This window comes from Tamandua tetradactyla, chromosome 11 (assembly GCF_023851605.1).
Source record: "Tamandua tetradactyla isolate mTamTet1 chromosome 11, mTamTet1.pri, whole genome shotgun sequence".
NCBI lineage: Eukaryota > Metazoa > Chordata > Mammalia > Pilosa > Myrmecophagidae > Tamandua > Tamandua tetradactyla.
In genome coordinates, this window is record NC_135337.1 from 75,410,767 (window position 1) to 75,424,262 (window position 13,496).

Consider the following 13,496-nt stretch of genomic DNA (forward strand, 5'->3'; position numbering starts at 1 on the left):
AGGCAAGGGTGCAGGAAAGCTGCAGGAGAAGAGGCAGGTGCCCTTTGGGACAGGTGCAGGCCAGACAGGCATATCCACTTGAGGTGAGGAGCCTAGTGACATGGCAGGGGAACTGCAGGAGGGAGTGGAGTATGACTCAGATGAGATTTCAGGTAGGAGGGAGCTGAGCTGCAGGATCACAGCTGCCCCTTTCCCTCCATCAGAGACCTCCGGACTTTGCAGACGCAAGAAGGGTCAGTGAAGCTTTATTGGGGGCTGGGTCACGGGGCTCATTTGGGGCAGCCAAACACGATCATGCTTTCGGTGAAAAAATTCAGGTCCTGGCACAGCTTCTGGTACTCTTCGTCCTGGCATTCTTCCTCCTGAGGCCACAGCTCCAGCCAGGTGTACTTTCCGATGATGTAGCTGATGCTGGGGGAAGGGAGGAGGGAAGCAGGGGTCAGCGGTGGGGGGTGGGGGGACGGCGGGAGGGGCGACCCGCGCATGCGCGTACAGGGCAGGCACTCACTTGGGCCTCTCTCCCCAGAGGTCGGAGGAGACGCCCCAGATGAGGTAGCGGCTCCCCTCCTTCAACTTCAGGGCTTCTCTGCACTTGATGTGGCTGATGAACTTGCGCTGCTGTCCCGCCCTCACCTCATCCGTGCCTGGGGCGGGGGGGGGGGGGGGGGGGGGGGGGGGGGGGGGGAAGCTGAGCGAGGGGGAGGAAGGCGGGAGTCCCCTGGGTGGGGGTGGGGAGGCAGGGCCTGCCGGGCTGACCTGATTTGATGATCTCCTCAATGACCATGATGTAGTCGTCAAAGTCATCGGACAGCTCCTTCTTGACCAGCTTGGTCTTGTACACTGCGGGGGGAGGGGGCGGGGCGCAGAGGGTCCCGGGCTGCGTTGGCTCTGGGTACCCTCGGCCACGAGCACGCCGGGCAGGTGGTGCCCCCCCCCAACCGCACACACGCACTTCTACAGCCGGTCACGCCTACAGTGCACCCAGGAACACGTACAGACCAATCGGTCCCACTCACTCACCACCGTATACACACTCACAGCCTCCTCAACTACAGTCGACCATCCACAAACATGATCTTGCACAAGCATGGCTGGGCACAAATGTGGCCTCACAGTCACACACACACACAACCGCAACCACACACAGCCATGAACATTGTTGCTCACATATTCACACTTGACATACACAGTCATATACACACTGTCATAAACATAGCACCCACAGGCCCATGCACACTGACGTTCACAATCCATGCACAGCCACACTGTTGCATATACAGTCACACACTCACACCCATGCACATTGCTACTCACAGTCACACACATGCACATTGCCACTCATGCACACTGTTTCTCTCCCTCACACACTCACACCCATACATGCTGTCGCTCAGTCACACACACATGCATGGCTGCACACACACCCGTGCACACTCACACACAGTGTGGACCACACACCCGTGCACACTGTCACACACAGTGTGGACCACACACACAGTGGCCACACACATTGTGGCCCACACACTCATGCACTGCCCCCCCGTCACTGAACCTCCCCACAGGCGTTCACTCACCGTAGTCCACTCCCGGCTCACAAGCCTTATCCAGCCGTTGGTCCACTGTGACCTCTTCCTCCTCCTGAATGAAGCAGTTCTCTGGGGTTGGGGGATCGGGGATGGGGACATGACTAAGTCTCACATCCCATCCGGGGCACCATACAAATGAGTGTGGCCAGCCCCAAGCGTGTTCCTCTTGGTCCCCCCCAAGGGTGGTATTTGGGGACCCTTAGGTCACACCCCCACAGAGATAGGGTGAATGTGGCTGTCTCAGGCCAGACTCTCCTGGCCCTTCTGCACCCACCCTCAGCACAGCGGCACAAGTCCTTGTGGCACAACTTGCTCAGCATTCCGTCCTCCTTGTCTGGGTGATAGAACTGGGTGCAAGATTCCTCTGTGGGCAGAGGTGATGGAGAGGGGTCAGAGCACTAGCACCTCTACAAGAGACTATGCATGGGATGCTCAGATTCCCAACTCTCAGGTGCTCAGACCAGGAGAACCCAGGTGCCCATCCTTCACATCCCTTAGACCTTAGGCCCCCTACCTCAGGCAGCTGGGACCCTCACACCCTCAACTTGCAGATCTCTAGGATCCTTGGACACCCCCCCCCATGTCTAACCCCACCCATAATTCCTTGGAACGCTCAGTGCCAGCCGCTATATTGGTTGCTCACCCAGGTTGTAATAGGAATAGACCTTGACTGTCCCGGGCTGGAGGAGCCCAACATTAAAGTACTGGTGAACCTTGAAGGACAGACATTCCTCCTTGGTATGTGAGATCTGGAGGGAAGCAGGAGATTGGTCAGCGGAGTGACATCGGAGCAGGTCCACCTTAGGTACTGGAGTTGGAATGGTGTTGTAGAAATGGAAAGACATGGGGGAAAGGGTGGCAGCAACTAATGAGCTATTCAGAAAATCCATTTATATTTCTCATAGCTCACAGCTAGAATTTATTTCCTAATCTCTCGTTCACTTAGCTGTGGCCACTGAATTCTAGACAACAGATTGCTATTATGTCCATTAAAACCTCCCATGCACAATCTCTCTTTGTATAGAAATAAAAAAATACAGCAGATGAATCCAAGATCCTAGGGATGGAAGAGCCACAAGATTTAAGCACTTAGATCTCTGAGTGAGCTCATGGAGAAGAGACCCCCTGCTTTACCCCACATCACTTGCATTTTTATGACTTAACATGAGAAATCCAAGTCTACTGTGTTGAGACATCAATCTTAGGTATTTTCTTGTGGCAGCTAGTGTTACTTATGCTGACTAATGTTGGGTGAGGGGCACTGGGGTTTTCAAAAGTAAACAGGGAGCCTATGGGGACAGGTAATAATAAAAATAGGGAAGGGAGAGTAAAAAGCTCAAAACATGTTGAGATGAAGACAGCAAAATAAAAAGACAGATAGAGATAAAATTAGTGAAGAGAGAAACCAAAGTACAGAAAACAGAAAGAAAGCTGGGGGTGGATTTATCACTGCTACTTTTCAGTGTTTCTTTAAGACTTGGATGACAAGAAGGTGAAATCTGAGGTTGGAACATCAGTGGTTACAAGTGAGATGCTGATATGCGGTGGCCATGGCTTGGCCACCTTGTTTAACATGCTCCTCTTCCCATCCCCCAGGCCCTGTCTCTCCTAGTCTGGGGTTGACCTGGCCTGGAGACAAAGGCAGGGGGAGAAGAAAGGACCATCTAGGTAGGGTCATGGTAACTTTGGGGACTTCCCAGGGAGCATGCAGCCTTACCTTGTCCAGGTAGATGATGAGGTTGTTATCAGTAGAGTAGGCCTTGCTCATCTCATACTTAGAAAAGTATCTTTCAACGCCGTTGCTCAGCTGTGAAAGGAAGGGGGCTGTGAAACTCCTTCTTGGACCTCCTACCCTCACTCCAACCTCCTGCAGACTCCAGGCCCCTTCTTGCCAATCCCAGCTCCAAGTCCAAGACCATATACCTGATTAAGTTCGCTAGTGTCAGGAGAGAAGCCAGTCATCATGGATATATCCAGGATGCACATGGTGGCATCCACATCTCCCAGGTACCTGGATGAGGCAGGAAGACAGAGCATTGGGTTCCAGTGTGGCGTCAGCCCCAGAGACCAATGCCTGCAGAGGGGGTCTGGTCAGGACTTGGGCTTTGGTTCACACAGAGCAGCAGAGAGGGATTTTGGCTCTTAGGAGACCCTTGCCCAAGAGGAACAAAGGACGGAAGTGCGATGGTCAAGGTGATTAAGAGCTCAGACTCTAGGGCCAAGCTGCAGGGATTCAAATACTAGCTCCGATAATGTTTGCTGACTTACTTAACCTCTCTAAGCCTGAGTTTGTCTATAAAATATGGCTCCACCAGGCAGTCCTCATTTTGCACAATTCCATTGTCATGGTTTAGTTAAATAACACCAGACCCCAGCAAAGTGTTTCAAATATCAGCACTACAGTATATTGAGTGTGAGCAGTTGCAAGAACTACACACTCCATTGACGGAGTTCATTTCACCAATCACTATGTAACTAACAGCTATGCACCAAGATACGTGACCAATCACGGCATGTCTTTCAAAGCCTGTCTGTGATTGGTCACTTGCATCTGCCATTCACTTGCACAGACAGCAAAGCATGAAGTTGTGTTGCCTCCTTGTCTCCCAGTGACAAATCCACGTGACACATTACAGGAATGGATCAACAAAGGTGAAAGGGCAGCAAAAAAATAAAAAGTGATATGCTGGAAGGGAAACTTGGATAGAGCAAAATGAGGTTATGGGAGAAAGAGCTGATTTGGGGGACGTAGACATGGCTGTCACATGAGACTCCAGATGTGCAAGCAGAGGAACATGTGAAAACAAAATTATCAACATAAAATGAAAAGTTTGACAAAAAGGATGAAGATGCACCAAAGAAAGTGAAACTGGCAAAAACTTCACATTACAGGAAGGCTTGGAGATATTTCACAACATTGAAAGCACAAAGGGTAAAATGTTGGAAGCTGATCCAAAGTCAGAAAGGGGCATGACCTTCCTCCAAGGGATAGAGCAGAGGCTCACTGCACATCCTAAGTTATATGACTTATTAAGTAGGCAGCCAATGTTCAAACTACAGTACTCTCAGAATGTGTTTTGGAAAGAAAAAGAAAAACTCAATGTTTCTGGTGCCTCAAATTACACTGTCATAAATAATTACTCATTTTGGTGTGTTTTTCATTTCTCTACACATTTATAACCTTCACTAAGAGAGTTTTTTTTTTTTTATTAATTAAAAAAAGAATTAACAAAACAATTAGAAATCATTCCAATCTACATGTACAATCAGTAATTCTTAATAACATCACATAGTTGCATATTCATCATTTCTTAGTACATTTGCATCAATTTAGAAAAAGAAATAAAAAGACAACAGAATAAGAATTAAAACAATAATAGAAAGAAAAAAAAACAAAAAAAACAAAAACAAAAAACCTATACCTCACATGCAGCTTCATTCAGTGTTTTAATATAATTGCATTACAATTGGGTAGTATTGTGCTGTCCATTTCTGAGTTTTTATATCCAGTCCCGTTGTACAGTCTGTATCCCTTCATCTCCAATTATCCCTTCTCTCTTTTTTTTTTTTAATTAATGGAAAAAAAGAAATTAACCCAACATTTAGAGATCATACCATTCTACACATGCAATCATTAATTCTTAACATCATCACATAGATGCATGATCATCATTTCTTAGTACATTTGCATTGGTTTAGAAGAACTAGCAACATAACCGAAAAAGATATAGAATGTTAATATAGAGAAAAAAATAAAAGTAATAATAGTAAAATCAAAACAAAACAAAACAAAACAAAACAAAAACCTATAGCTCAGATGCAGCTTCATTCAGTGTTTTAACATGATTACTTTACAATTAGGTATTATTGTGCTGTCCATTTTTGAGTTTTTGTATCTAGTCCTGTTGCACAGTCTGTATCCCTTCAGCTTCAATTACCCATTGTCTTACCCTGTTTCTAACTCCTGCTGAACTCTGTTACCAATGACATATTTCAAGTTTATTCTCGAATGTCCGTTCACATCAGTGGGACCATACAGTATTTGTCCTTTAGTTTTTGGCTGGATTCACTCAGCATAATATTCTCTAGGTCCATCCATGTTATTACATGGTTCATAAGTTTATCTTGTCTTAAAGCTGAATCCATTCTGCCATTCTATGTCTTTTGATTGGGAAATTCAGTCCATTAACTTTTAGTGTTATTACTGTTTGGATAATATTTTCCTCTACCATTTTGGCTTTTGTATTATATATATCATATCTGATTTTCCTTCTTTCTACACTTTACTCCATACCTCTCTCTTCTGTCTTTTCGTATCTGACTCTAGTGCTCCCTTTAGTATTTCTTGCAGAGCTGGTCTCTTGGTCACAAATTCTCTCAGTGACTTTTTGTCTATAAATGTTTTAATTTCTCCTTCATTTTTGAAGGACAATTTTGCTGGATATAGGAGTCTTGGTTGGCAGTTTTTCTCTTTTAGTGATTTAAATATATCATCCCACTGTCTTCTAGCTTCCATGGTTTCTGCTGAGAAATCTACACATAGTCTTATTGGGTTTCCCTTGTATGTGACAGATTGTTTTTCTCTTGCTGCTTTCAAGATCCTCTCTTTCTCTTTGACCTCTGACATTCTAACTAGTAAATGTCTTGGAGAACGCCTATTTGGGTCTATTCTCTTTGGGGTGCGCTGCACTTCTTGGATCTGTATATTTAGGTCTTTCATAAGAGTTGGGAAATTTTCAGTGATAATTTCTTCCATTAGTTTTTCTCCTCCTTTTCCCTTCTCTTCTCCTTCTGGGACACCCACAACACGTATATTTGTGCGCTTCATATTGTCATTCAGTTCCCTGATTCCCTGCTCAAGTTTTTCCATTCTTTTCCCTATAGTTTCTGTTTCTTTTTGGAATTCAGTTGTTCCATCCTCCAGTTCACTAATTGTAGCTTCTGTCTCTTTAGATCTACCATTGTAGGTATCCACTGTTTTTTCCATTTTTTCTTCTTTGTCCTTCACTCCCACAAGTTCTGTGATTTGTTTTTTCAGATTTTCTATTTCTTCTTTTTGTTCAGCCCATATCTTCTTCATGTCCTCCCTCAATTTATTGATTTGGTTTTTGAAGAGTTTTTCCATTTCTGTTCGTATATTCAGCATTAGTTGTCTCAGCTCCTGTATCTCATTTGAACTATTGGTTTGTTCCTTTGATTGGGCCATATCTTCAATTTTCCGAGCGTCATCCATTATTTTCTGCTGGTGTCTGGGCATTTGATCAGATCTCCCTGGGTGTGGGACCCAGCTGGTTGAAAGGTTTTTCTGTGGAATCTCTGGGCTCTGTTTTTCTTTTCCTGCCCAGTAGGTGGCACTCGTGGCGGTCGTTTGTCTGCGGGGGAGTCGGCCCGGGAAACCGCGCGTGGAGGCGGGGGTCGCTGGCCGCGGCTTGGGGGAGTGCCGGTCCAAATTGCCCAGCCGGCCCGAGACGCCAAGCGTGACGGGAGGGCCCCGCCATCCAACGTTCCCAGTCAGACCGGGGAGCCACGTGCGTGGAGGGGACCCCAGACGCCAGCCACCCCAGCCGGGAAAACGCGCACCCCTCGGGTATCTCACAGCAGCGGACTCTCCCTACCCGTTCAGCCGTTCCAGAATGGGGTACGCTGTCTTTTTTGGTCTCTGTCGTGACTCCAGGAGCTATTTTGTATTGTTTCTGTTTCTTTAGTTGCTTTTCTGGAGGAGGAACTAAGACCCGCGCGTCTTACTAAGCCGCCATCTTCTCCGGAAGTACTAAGAGAGTTTTTAATGTTTTGACAAAACATTTTGAAGGTCATGGAACAATCGCCATTTTCCCCATGGATTACTAGAATCATTTGCACAGTTTCAGTTTGCACAGTTGTGGCAACCGTCCTGCAAAACTGGGCAAAGCAAGGACTGTGTGTGCTACCTGCCTCACAGAAGCACCTAGATTAGGACTTGACACACAGTAAACTCTTGGAATGTATTAGCTCTCAGGATATGATTTGTTGGGACCAGGCTTGAGAAATGGGGTTGGCCAAGAAGAACCCATGGCCAGCTCTTACCTGACACAGACGTCAAGAATCATGGTGCTCTTGGCGTCCTGAGGCCTCTTGACTAGAAACACAGAAAAACAGAAAATGGGAAGGTGGTCCCTGGGTCCTTATGCAAGAGGAAAATAGGTTTTAGAATTGGGAGATGGGAAAGAATGGGGGCAAAAGAACCTTATTACTTTTACCTGTTTCAGTGGCTGGTTGTATGGTAGTCCTGAGGTTGAATTTATTGCAGAGGGGTTTGGCTTTAGTCTTGGCATTGTATACAGTCACTACCTGCAGAGGAGATGAGCTATCAGCCCCAATCACTTGGGATGACTGATGATGAAAAGGGGAGGGTCCCTGGGGGACACAGGTGGAGACAAGGTGGCAAGCCAGGCAAGTATGGGCCACTGCTGCTTACCGACAAGGTTCCTTGTCCTTTCCCTGTGGCTGTAAATGTGAAATCCTCATTTTCTTTTGTCTAGAGAGAGAGAGAGAGAAGAGAGTATGTTGGGCACCAACCCTTCCCCTGGCTTCTATGGCCATCTGCCCTCCACCCTTCTTCCCAGCATGCCCTGGTGAGTTTAGAGGGGGAAACAGAGTAAGGACAGCCCAGCCAAGTGGCTGTACCTCTTCTGACCGCAGGAGGCTAGCGGACTCCCAGACGATGCGGTGTGAGATCGGGGTTCTGCGGCTGGGCAGGCTGATGGACACGTCAAGGTTCAAGTCTTTGTGGTCAGGAGCAGCCTCCTGATACTCGGCCAAGGCTTGGAAAACCATGAAGGTGGCCTAGAACCCATCAGAGAGAAAGAGAGTGAGATCTGGAGCCTTGGAAAGTGGTTAGAACTCACTAGGGGATAAAGAGGATCAGTTGAGAACTAAGGCATCAGGACTGCAGTCTAGATGCTCCAAGAGTATTAGTGGGCATTATATTGGGAGTCTCAGGACACTGGTGACATATTCTAGGACCCTTGCTGAGGGAAAGACCATGAGAACAGAGCCTGGGTCTGAATGGGTCTAGAACCCACCAGAATGTGTTAGGGTAAAATTGGGAGTCTAGAAACACTGAAAAACATTCAAAGGATAGAGTTCAGATCAGGGGTTTGGGACACGGAGAATATGTCTAGAATCCACTCATGAAAGAGAGAAAAAAAAATAGGACTTTTGGAACACTGTGCATATGACTTAGACTCTAAAAGAGGAGAGACTCAGACAAGGCACTGGTGATAGTGAAAATATCAGCTAGAGCCCACAAGAGGGTCCAACCGGAGCCAGAGAATGCTGGAGCCTGAAATCAGTGAACCACAGACTAGAACACACCAGGATAGGAGAGAGCCTCAGATGAGGCCCTAATGTGACCAAGAACTTAGTCTAGATCCCACCAGTGAGGCAGATTGAGTTCTTAGTTCTGGTAGAAATAAGAACATGATCAAGAACAAACCAGTGGGGTATAGAAGCTGAGAAGAGACCCTAGAGTAATTAACTACCTGGTCTAGAACCTACCAGCAAGACAGGGCAAAACCAGAGCCTAGTAGAGCTGGGAACGTGGTCTAGGACACACCAGGGGAGCAAGAGAGGCTCATGTAAGGCTCTAGAGGCATCAAGAACCTACTCTAGAACCTGCTGTCTAGAGACGGGATAAGAATGGATCCTAGTAAAACTAGGAACATGGACTAGAACCAATTGGGAGGGAGGGGGACTCACATGAACCTGGGGCCTGAGAACATGGTCCAGACACCAGGAGGGAGAAGAAGGCTCAGATCATGGAGCATCAACCATGTGGTCTGGAGCCCACAGATAGGTTCACAACTAAGAGAAAAGATTCCTCTCAACTCCCCTCCAATCACCCTGGCTTATGGGACAGAGGGATCTGAGGGTCTCCTCCAGGAGGCCAAAGGAGGCGGGATACAGGTATCAGAGTAGTGAGTCCACTTGCCTGGGTGGAGCCGTAGCTGGCCCCATAGAACCTCTGCTCGTTGAGCCAGCGCACAACAGGAGGCACCGAATCAAAGTCTCTGAGCTGCAGTAGGGCCAGGAGGGCATAGGATGTGGCTTCCAAATTGTAGAGCTGCTGGCCGGGCTCCTCCCAGCGGTTCCTTTCTGTAGAGAGGATCCCCCAGGGCTCACTGCTCTGTCCAGCCTGGGGATGGCTCAGAGGAAGCTGTTGTGGAGTAACCCTGGTGGCTGTCAGACCCGTACCAGACCTCCCAGCGCTCAGGCATCCTGCCTTGGCATTCTACGCCTTCAATCTGCTGGCCTTGCTCTCCTTGTTCACCAACGTTCACCACTTCTGAATTCTGAACTTCACCCCCACTGAAAAGGGAGGTTCCTTATACTCACTGCTCACTCTGACCTCTGGGCCTTTGCATGTATTTGCTTCCTCTCCTTGGAGCACCTTTTTCTCCATCCATTCCTTGTTATTTCTTTCCCATCCTGGACAATTCAGCCTCAGTGATACCTCCTCACTGAATTGGGCACTTCCTTCTATCTATCAGAATATCCTGTGCTACTATTTGCAAAGACCCTTGGGGGAATGGCGAGAAAGAGGGAAAATTCAACTTCCCCATTTGGAGAATTCCTGATATGCTCGCAAGCAGTGGGGACAATCAAATTAAAAGGCTGAGTCCCCAATCTTGGAGTTTGTTCATATGAAACATCCCCACAAAGGACAGACTAGGCCTACTTAAAATTAGGCCTAAGAGTCACTCCCCGAGAACCTCTTTTGTTGCTCAGATGTGGCTTCTCTCTCTCAACCAACACAGCAAGCAAACTTACTGCCTTCCCCCTCCCTACATGGGACATGACTCCCATGGGTGTAAATCTCCCTGGTAATGTGACTAGAATCTAAATCTCTTAGAATGGGCTGGGACTCAGCAGCAAGGGATTGAGAAAACCTTCTCAACCAAAAGGGGGAAGAGAGAAATGAGACAAAATAAAGTGTCAATGGCTGAGAGATTCCAAACAGAGTCAAGAGATTATCCTGGAGGTTAGTCTTACACATTATATAGATATCCCTTCTTTAATTTAAGATGTATTAGAGAGGCTAGAGGGAAATGCCTGAAACTGTATAGCTGTGTTCCAGGAGCCATGTTTCTTGAACATGAACATATGATACAGCTTTCACAATGTGACTGTGTGATTGTGAAAACCTTGTGTCTGATGCTCCCTTTATCTACAGTATGGACAGATGAGTAAAACATAAGGATTAAAAATAAATAAATAATAGGGGGAACACGTGTTAAAATTTTAAAATATATATTTTGGGTAGATGGAAATACTAATGGTCAATGAGAGGGAGGGGTAAGCGTTATGGTATGTATGCGTTTTTTTCTTTTTTCTTTTATTCCTTTTTCTGGAGTGATGCAAATGTTCTAAAAAATTATCACAGTGATGAACATACTACTATGTGATGATATTGTGAGACACTGATCGTACACCATGAATGGAATGTTTGTATGTTAAGAATGTTTGTGTTGTATGTTGTCTACCAATAAAAATACTTAAAAAAAAATATCCTGTGCTTCTCCCATCCCAGCACTCTGACACTCTATAGCAAACTCCTATTAACTCATCTCTTTTCTCAAACAGAGTGTGATGATGGCAGGGGCTATACTATATTCCCCGTGGAATGTGCTATGTCCTAAGTGCCTAAGAAAGTGCCTATGGCAGACGCTGCCACCAAGAACCACTTTCTCCTCTTCCACACATGACTACGTCTCCCAGCACCTCTGCAGGGAGGTATGGCTGTACGACTGAGTTATGGCCAATGGGATGGGTTGGGGCTCCTTCCATGCCTGGACCACCACCCTTTCCCTTTCTGCCCCAGGGTTGGGGGGTGCAGATTCTAAGGCCCCAGGTTGGAATAGCCACAAAATGGTTCAAATGTGGATCCCTGCATCAACTTATGGAAAAGAGCTGTCCACCATTTCCATCACCCACAACGAGCAGTTCACAGCAAAAAATAAACTTCTATTCTGTTAAGCCTCTTCATCCTTGGAGGAGATACGTTACAGAAGTAAGTTCAAACCAAACTGATGTAATGTCGTCACTGGAACTATTGATCAAACACTTAATACATACTAGGAACTGGGCTACACCCTCTGTGGCATTAACTTATCTAATTCTAGTTGTCCTTGAGATAATGATAATATGATTAATAATGAACAATAATAAGGGCATCAGTGATACAGCTCTTTTGATGTGCCAGGCTCTCTTATACATGCATTACTCATTTTAATCATCACACCCTCCCAATAATGGAAGTGTTTTTGCTTGTCTGTTTGTTCGTTTTTGCATGGGCAGGCACCGGGAAACAAACCGGGGTCTCCGGCATGGCAAGCGAGAACTTTGCCTGCTGAGCCACTGTGGCCCACCCGTAAGTTTCTTTTTTTTTTTTATGTTGCCAATAGTGTTGTGGATTTTTATTGCTATGCCAAAGTTCAATTTTACATCATAAAATGCATCAGTTTATTCCTTTATTGCTAGCAGGTTTTGATTCATAGACAGCAAAATATTTCCTCTTCGTTAGTTATGTATTTGTCCATGTTCATCTGTGTTTCTCCCAGTATTTCTATAGCCTCAAATGTTGCATTTAAATATTGATGAACCTGGAATTCCTCTTGGAATATGAAATGAGGATTGGATCCAATTTTACCTTTTTCCATAAGAGTTTGCAGATATAACACCACCACTTGTCAAACAGTCTATATTTTCCTCACAGTTTTGAGGTTCTCTCTTTATCGTACTCTAAACTTCCCTGTACAATTGAGTCTATTGCTGGACTTCCTTTTCTTTTTTTTTTAAATTTATTTATTAATTTAAAAAAATTTAACAAATCAAATGAAATATTATGTATAATCAGTAATTCACAATATCATCACTTAGTTGCATATTCATAATTTCTTAGAACATTTGCATCCATTCAGAAAAAGAAATAAAAAGACAATAGAAAAAGAAATAAAACGAAAACAGGAAAAAAAAAGATTATACCTACCATACCCCTTACCCCTCACTTTCATTGATCACTAGCATTTCAAACCAAATTTATTTTAACATTTGTTCCCTCTATTATTTATTTTTATTCCATATGTTCTACTCGTCTGTTGACAAGGTAGATAAAGGAGCATCAGACACAAGATTTTCATAATCACACAGTCACATTATGAAAGCTATATCATTATTCAATCATCCTCAAGAAACATGGCTACTGGAACACAGCGCTACATTTTCAGGCAGTTCCATCGTAAGTTTCATTTTAAGAAGAAAAAAATAAGGTTCAGAGAGGTTAAATGACTTGTACAAGGTCACACAGTGAAAATGTGGCAGAGTGGGATTTGAATTCAGGTCTGTCTGGTGGCAGAGCCCAGGCTCTTAGCTACTCCTCAGCACTCAGAATGAATGATGCAATGGACCACCGTATGTGGCTTATAATGAGGACTTTACCTTAGAGTCATTCATCCCTGCTAGGGTTGGAGCTGCCCATCTCAGCTCAACTTAGAACAGTCCGTGCCTTCCTGGCTTAGACCATTCCTCCTAGCTTGGCTTAGAACCCTCCATCCCAAATCAGCTTGGAGCCGCTGCATTTGACCCAACTTGGGGAGTCATTCACCCAGCTTGACTTGGAGCCACCCATCCCAGCTTGGGTTTGCCAGACTCAAACCTCCACAACGCATCCCCCTTTACTTTAAAAGGCGGCCCCTCACCTGTGGCTGTGTCTAAAAATTTGTTTTGGAGGTGGTTCTGCAGCTTGCCCAACCTGGCCAGGGCATAGGCACCCATTGCCACGGTGTACGGTCTCTGCAGATTCATGTAATTGGCTTCAAGGAATTTTCCAGCCTTAGTTATGCTGCCATCCAAGATCTGTGAAGGAGAAGGTCA

The 13,496-nt window shown here is 45.7% G+C and overlaps 1 protein-coding gene across 2 annotated transcripts in view; it reads right to left on the reverse strand.

The window, feature by feature from the left end:
* Positions 1-251: 251 nt before the first annotated feature.
* Positions 252-13,496, reverse strand: part of LOC143650310 (complement C3-like) — a 36,288-nt gene continuing 23,043 nt past the window's right edge. For both annotated transcript variants that reach the window (XM_077120937.1, XM_077120936.1), the window contains 14 exons: positions 13,322-13,478; positions 9,556-9,719; positions 8,250-8,408; positions 8,041-8,100; positions 7,823-7,913; positions 7,650-7,701; positions 3,510-3,597; positions 3,304-3,393; positions 2,230-2,335; positions 1,861-1,950; positions 1,575-1,655; positions 757-840; positions 509-644; positions 252-411 (listed from right to left, as the gene is read on the reverse strand). In XM_077120937.1, the coding sequence (XP_076977052.1) occupies positions 270-411; positions 509-644; positions 757-840; positions 1,575-1,655; positions 1,861-1,950; positions 2,230-2,335; positions 3,304-3,393; positions 3,510-3,597; positions 7,650-7,701; positions 7,823-7,913; positions 8,041-8,100; positions 8,250-8,408; positions 9,556-9,719; positions 13,322-13,478 (1,500 nt within the window). In that variant the 3' untranslated portion in view covers positions 252-269. The remainder of the gene's footprint in view (positions 412-508; positions 645-756; positions 841-1,574; positions 1,656-1,860; positions 1,951-2,229; positions 2,336-3,303; positions 3,394-3,509; positions 3,598-7,649; positions 7,702-7,822; positions 7,914-8,040; positions 8,101-8,249; positions 8,409-9,555; positions 9,720-13,321; positions 13,479-13,496) is intronic.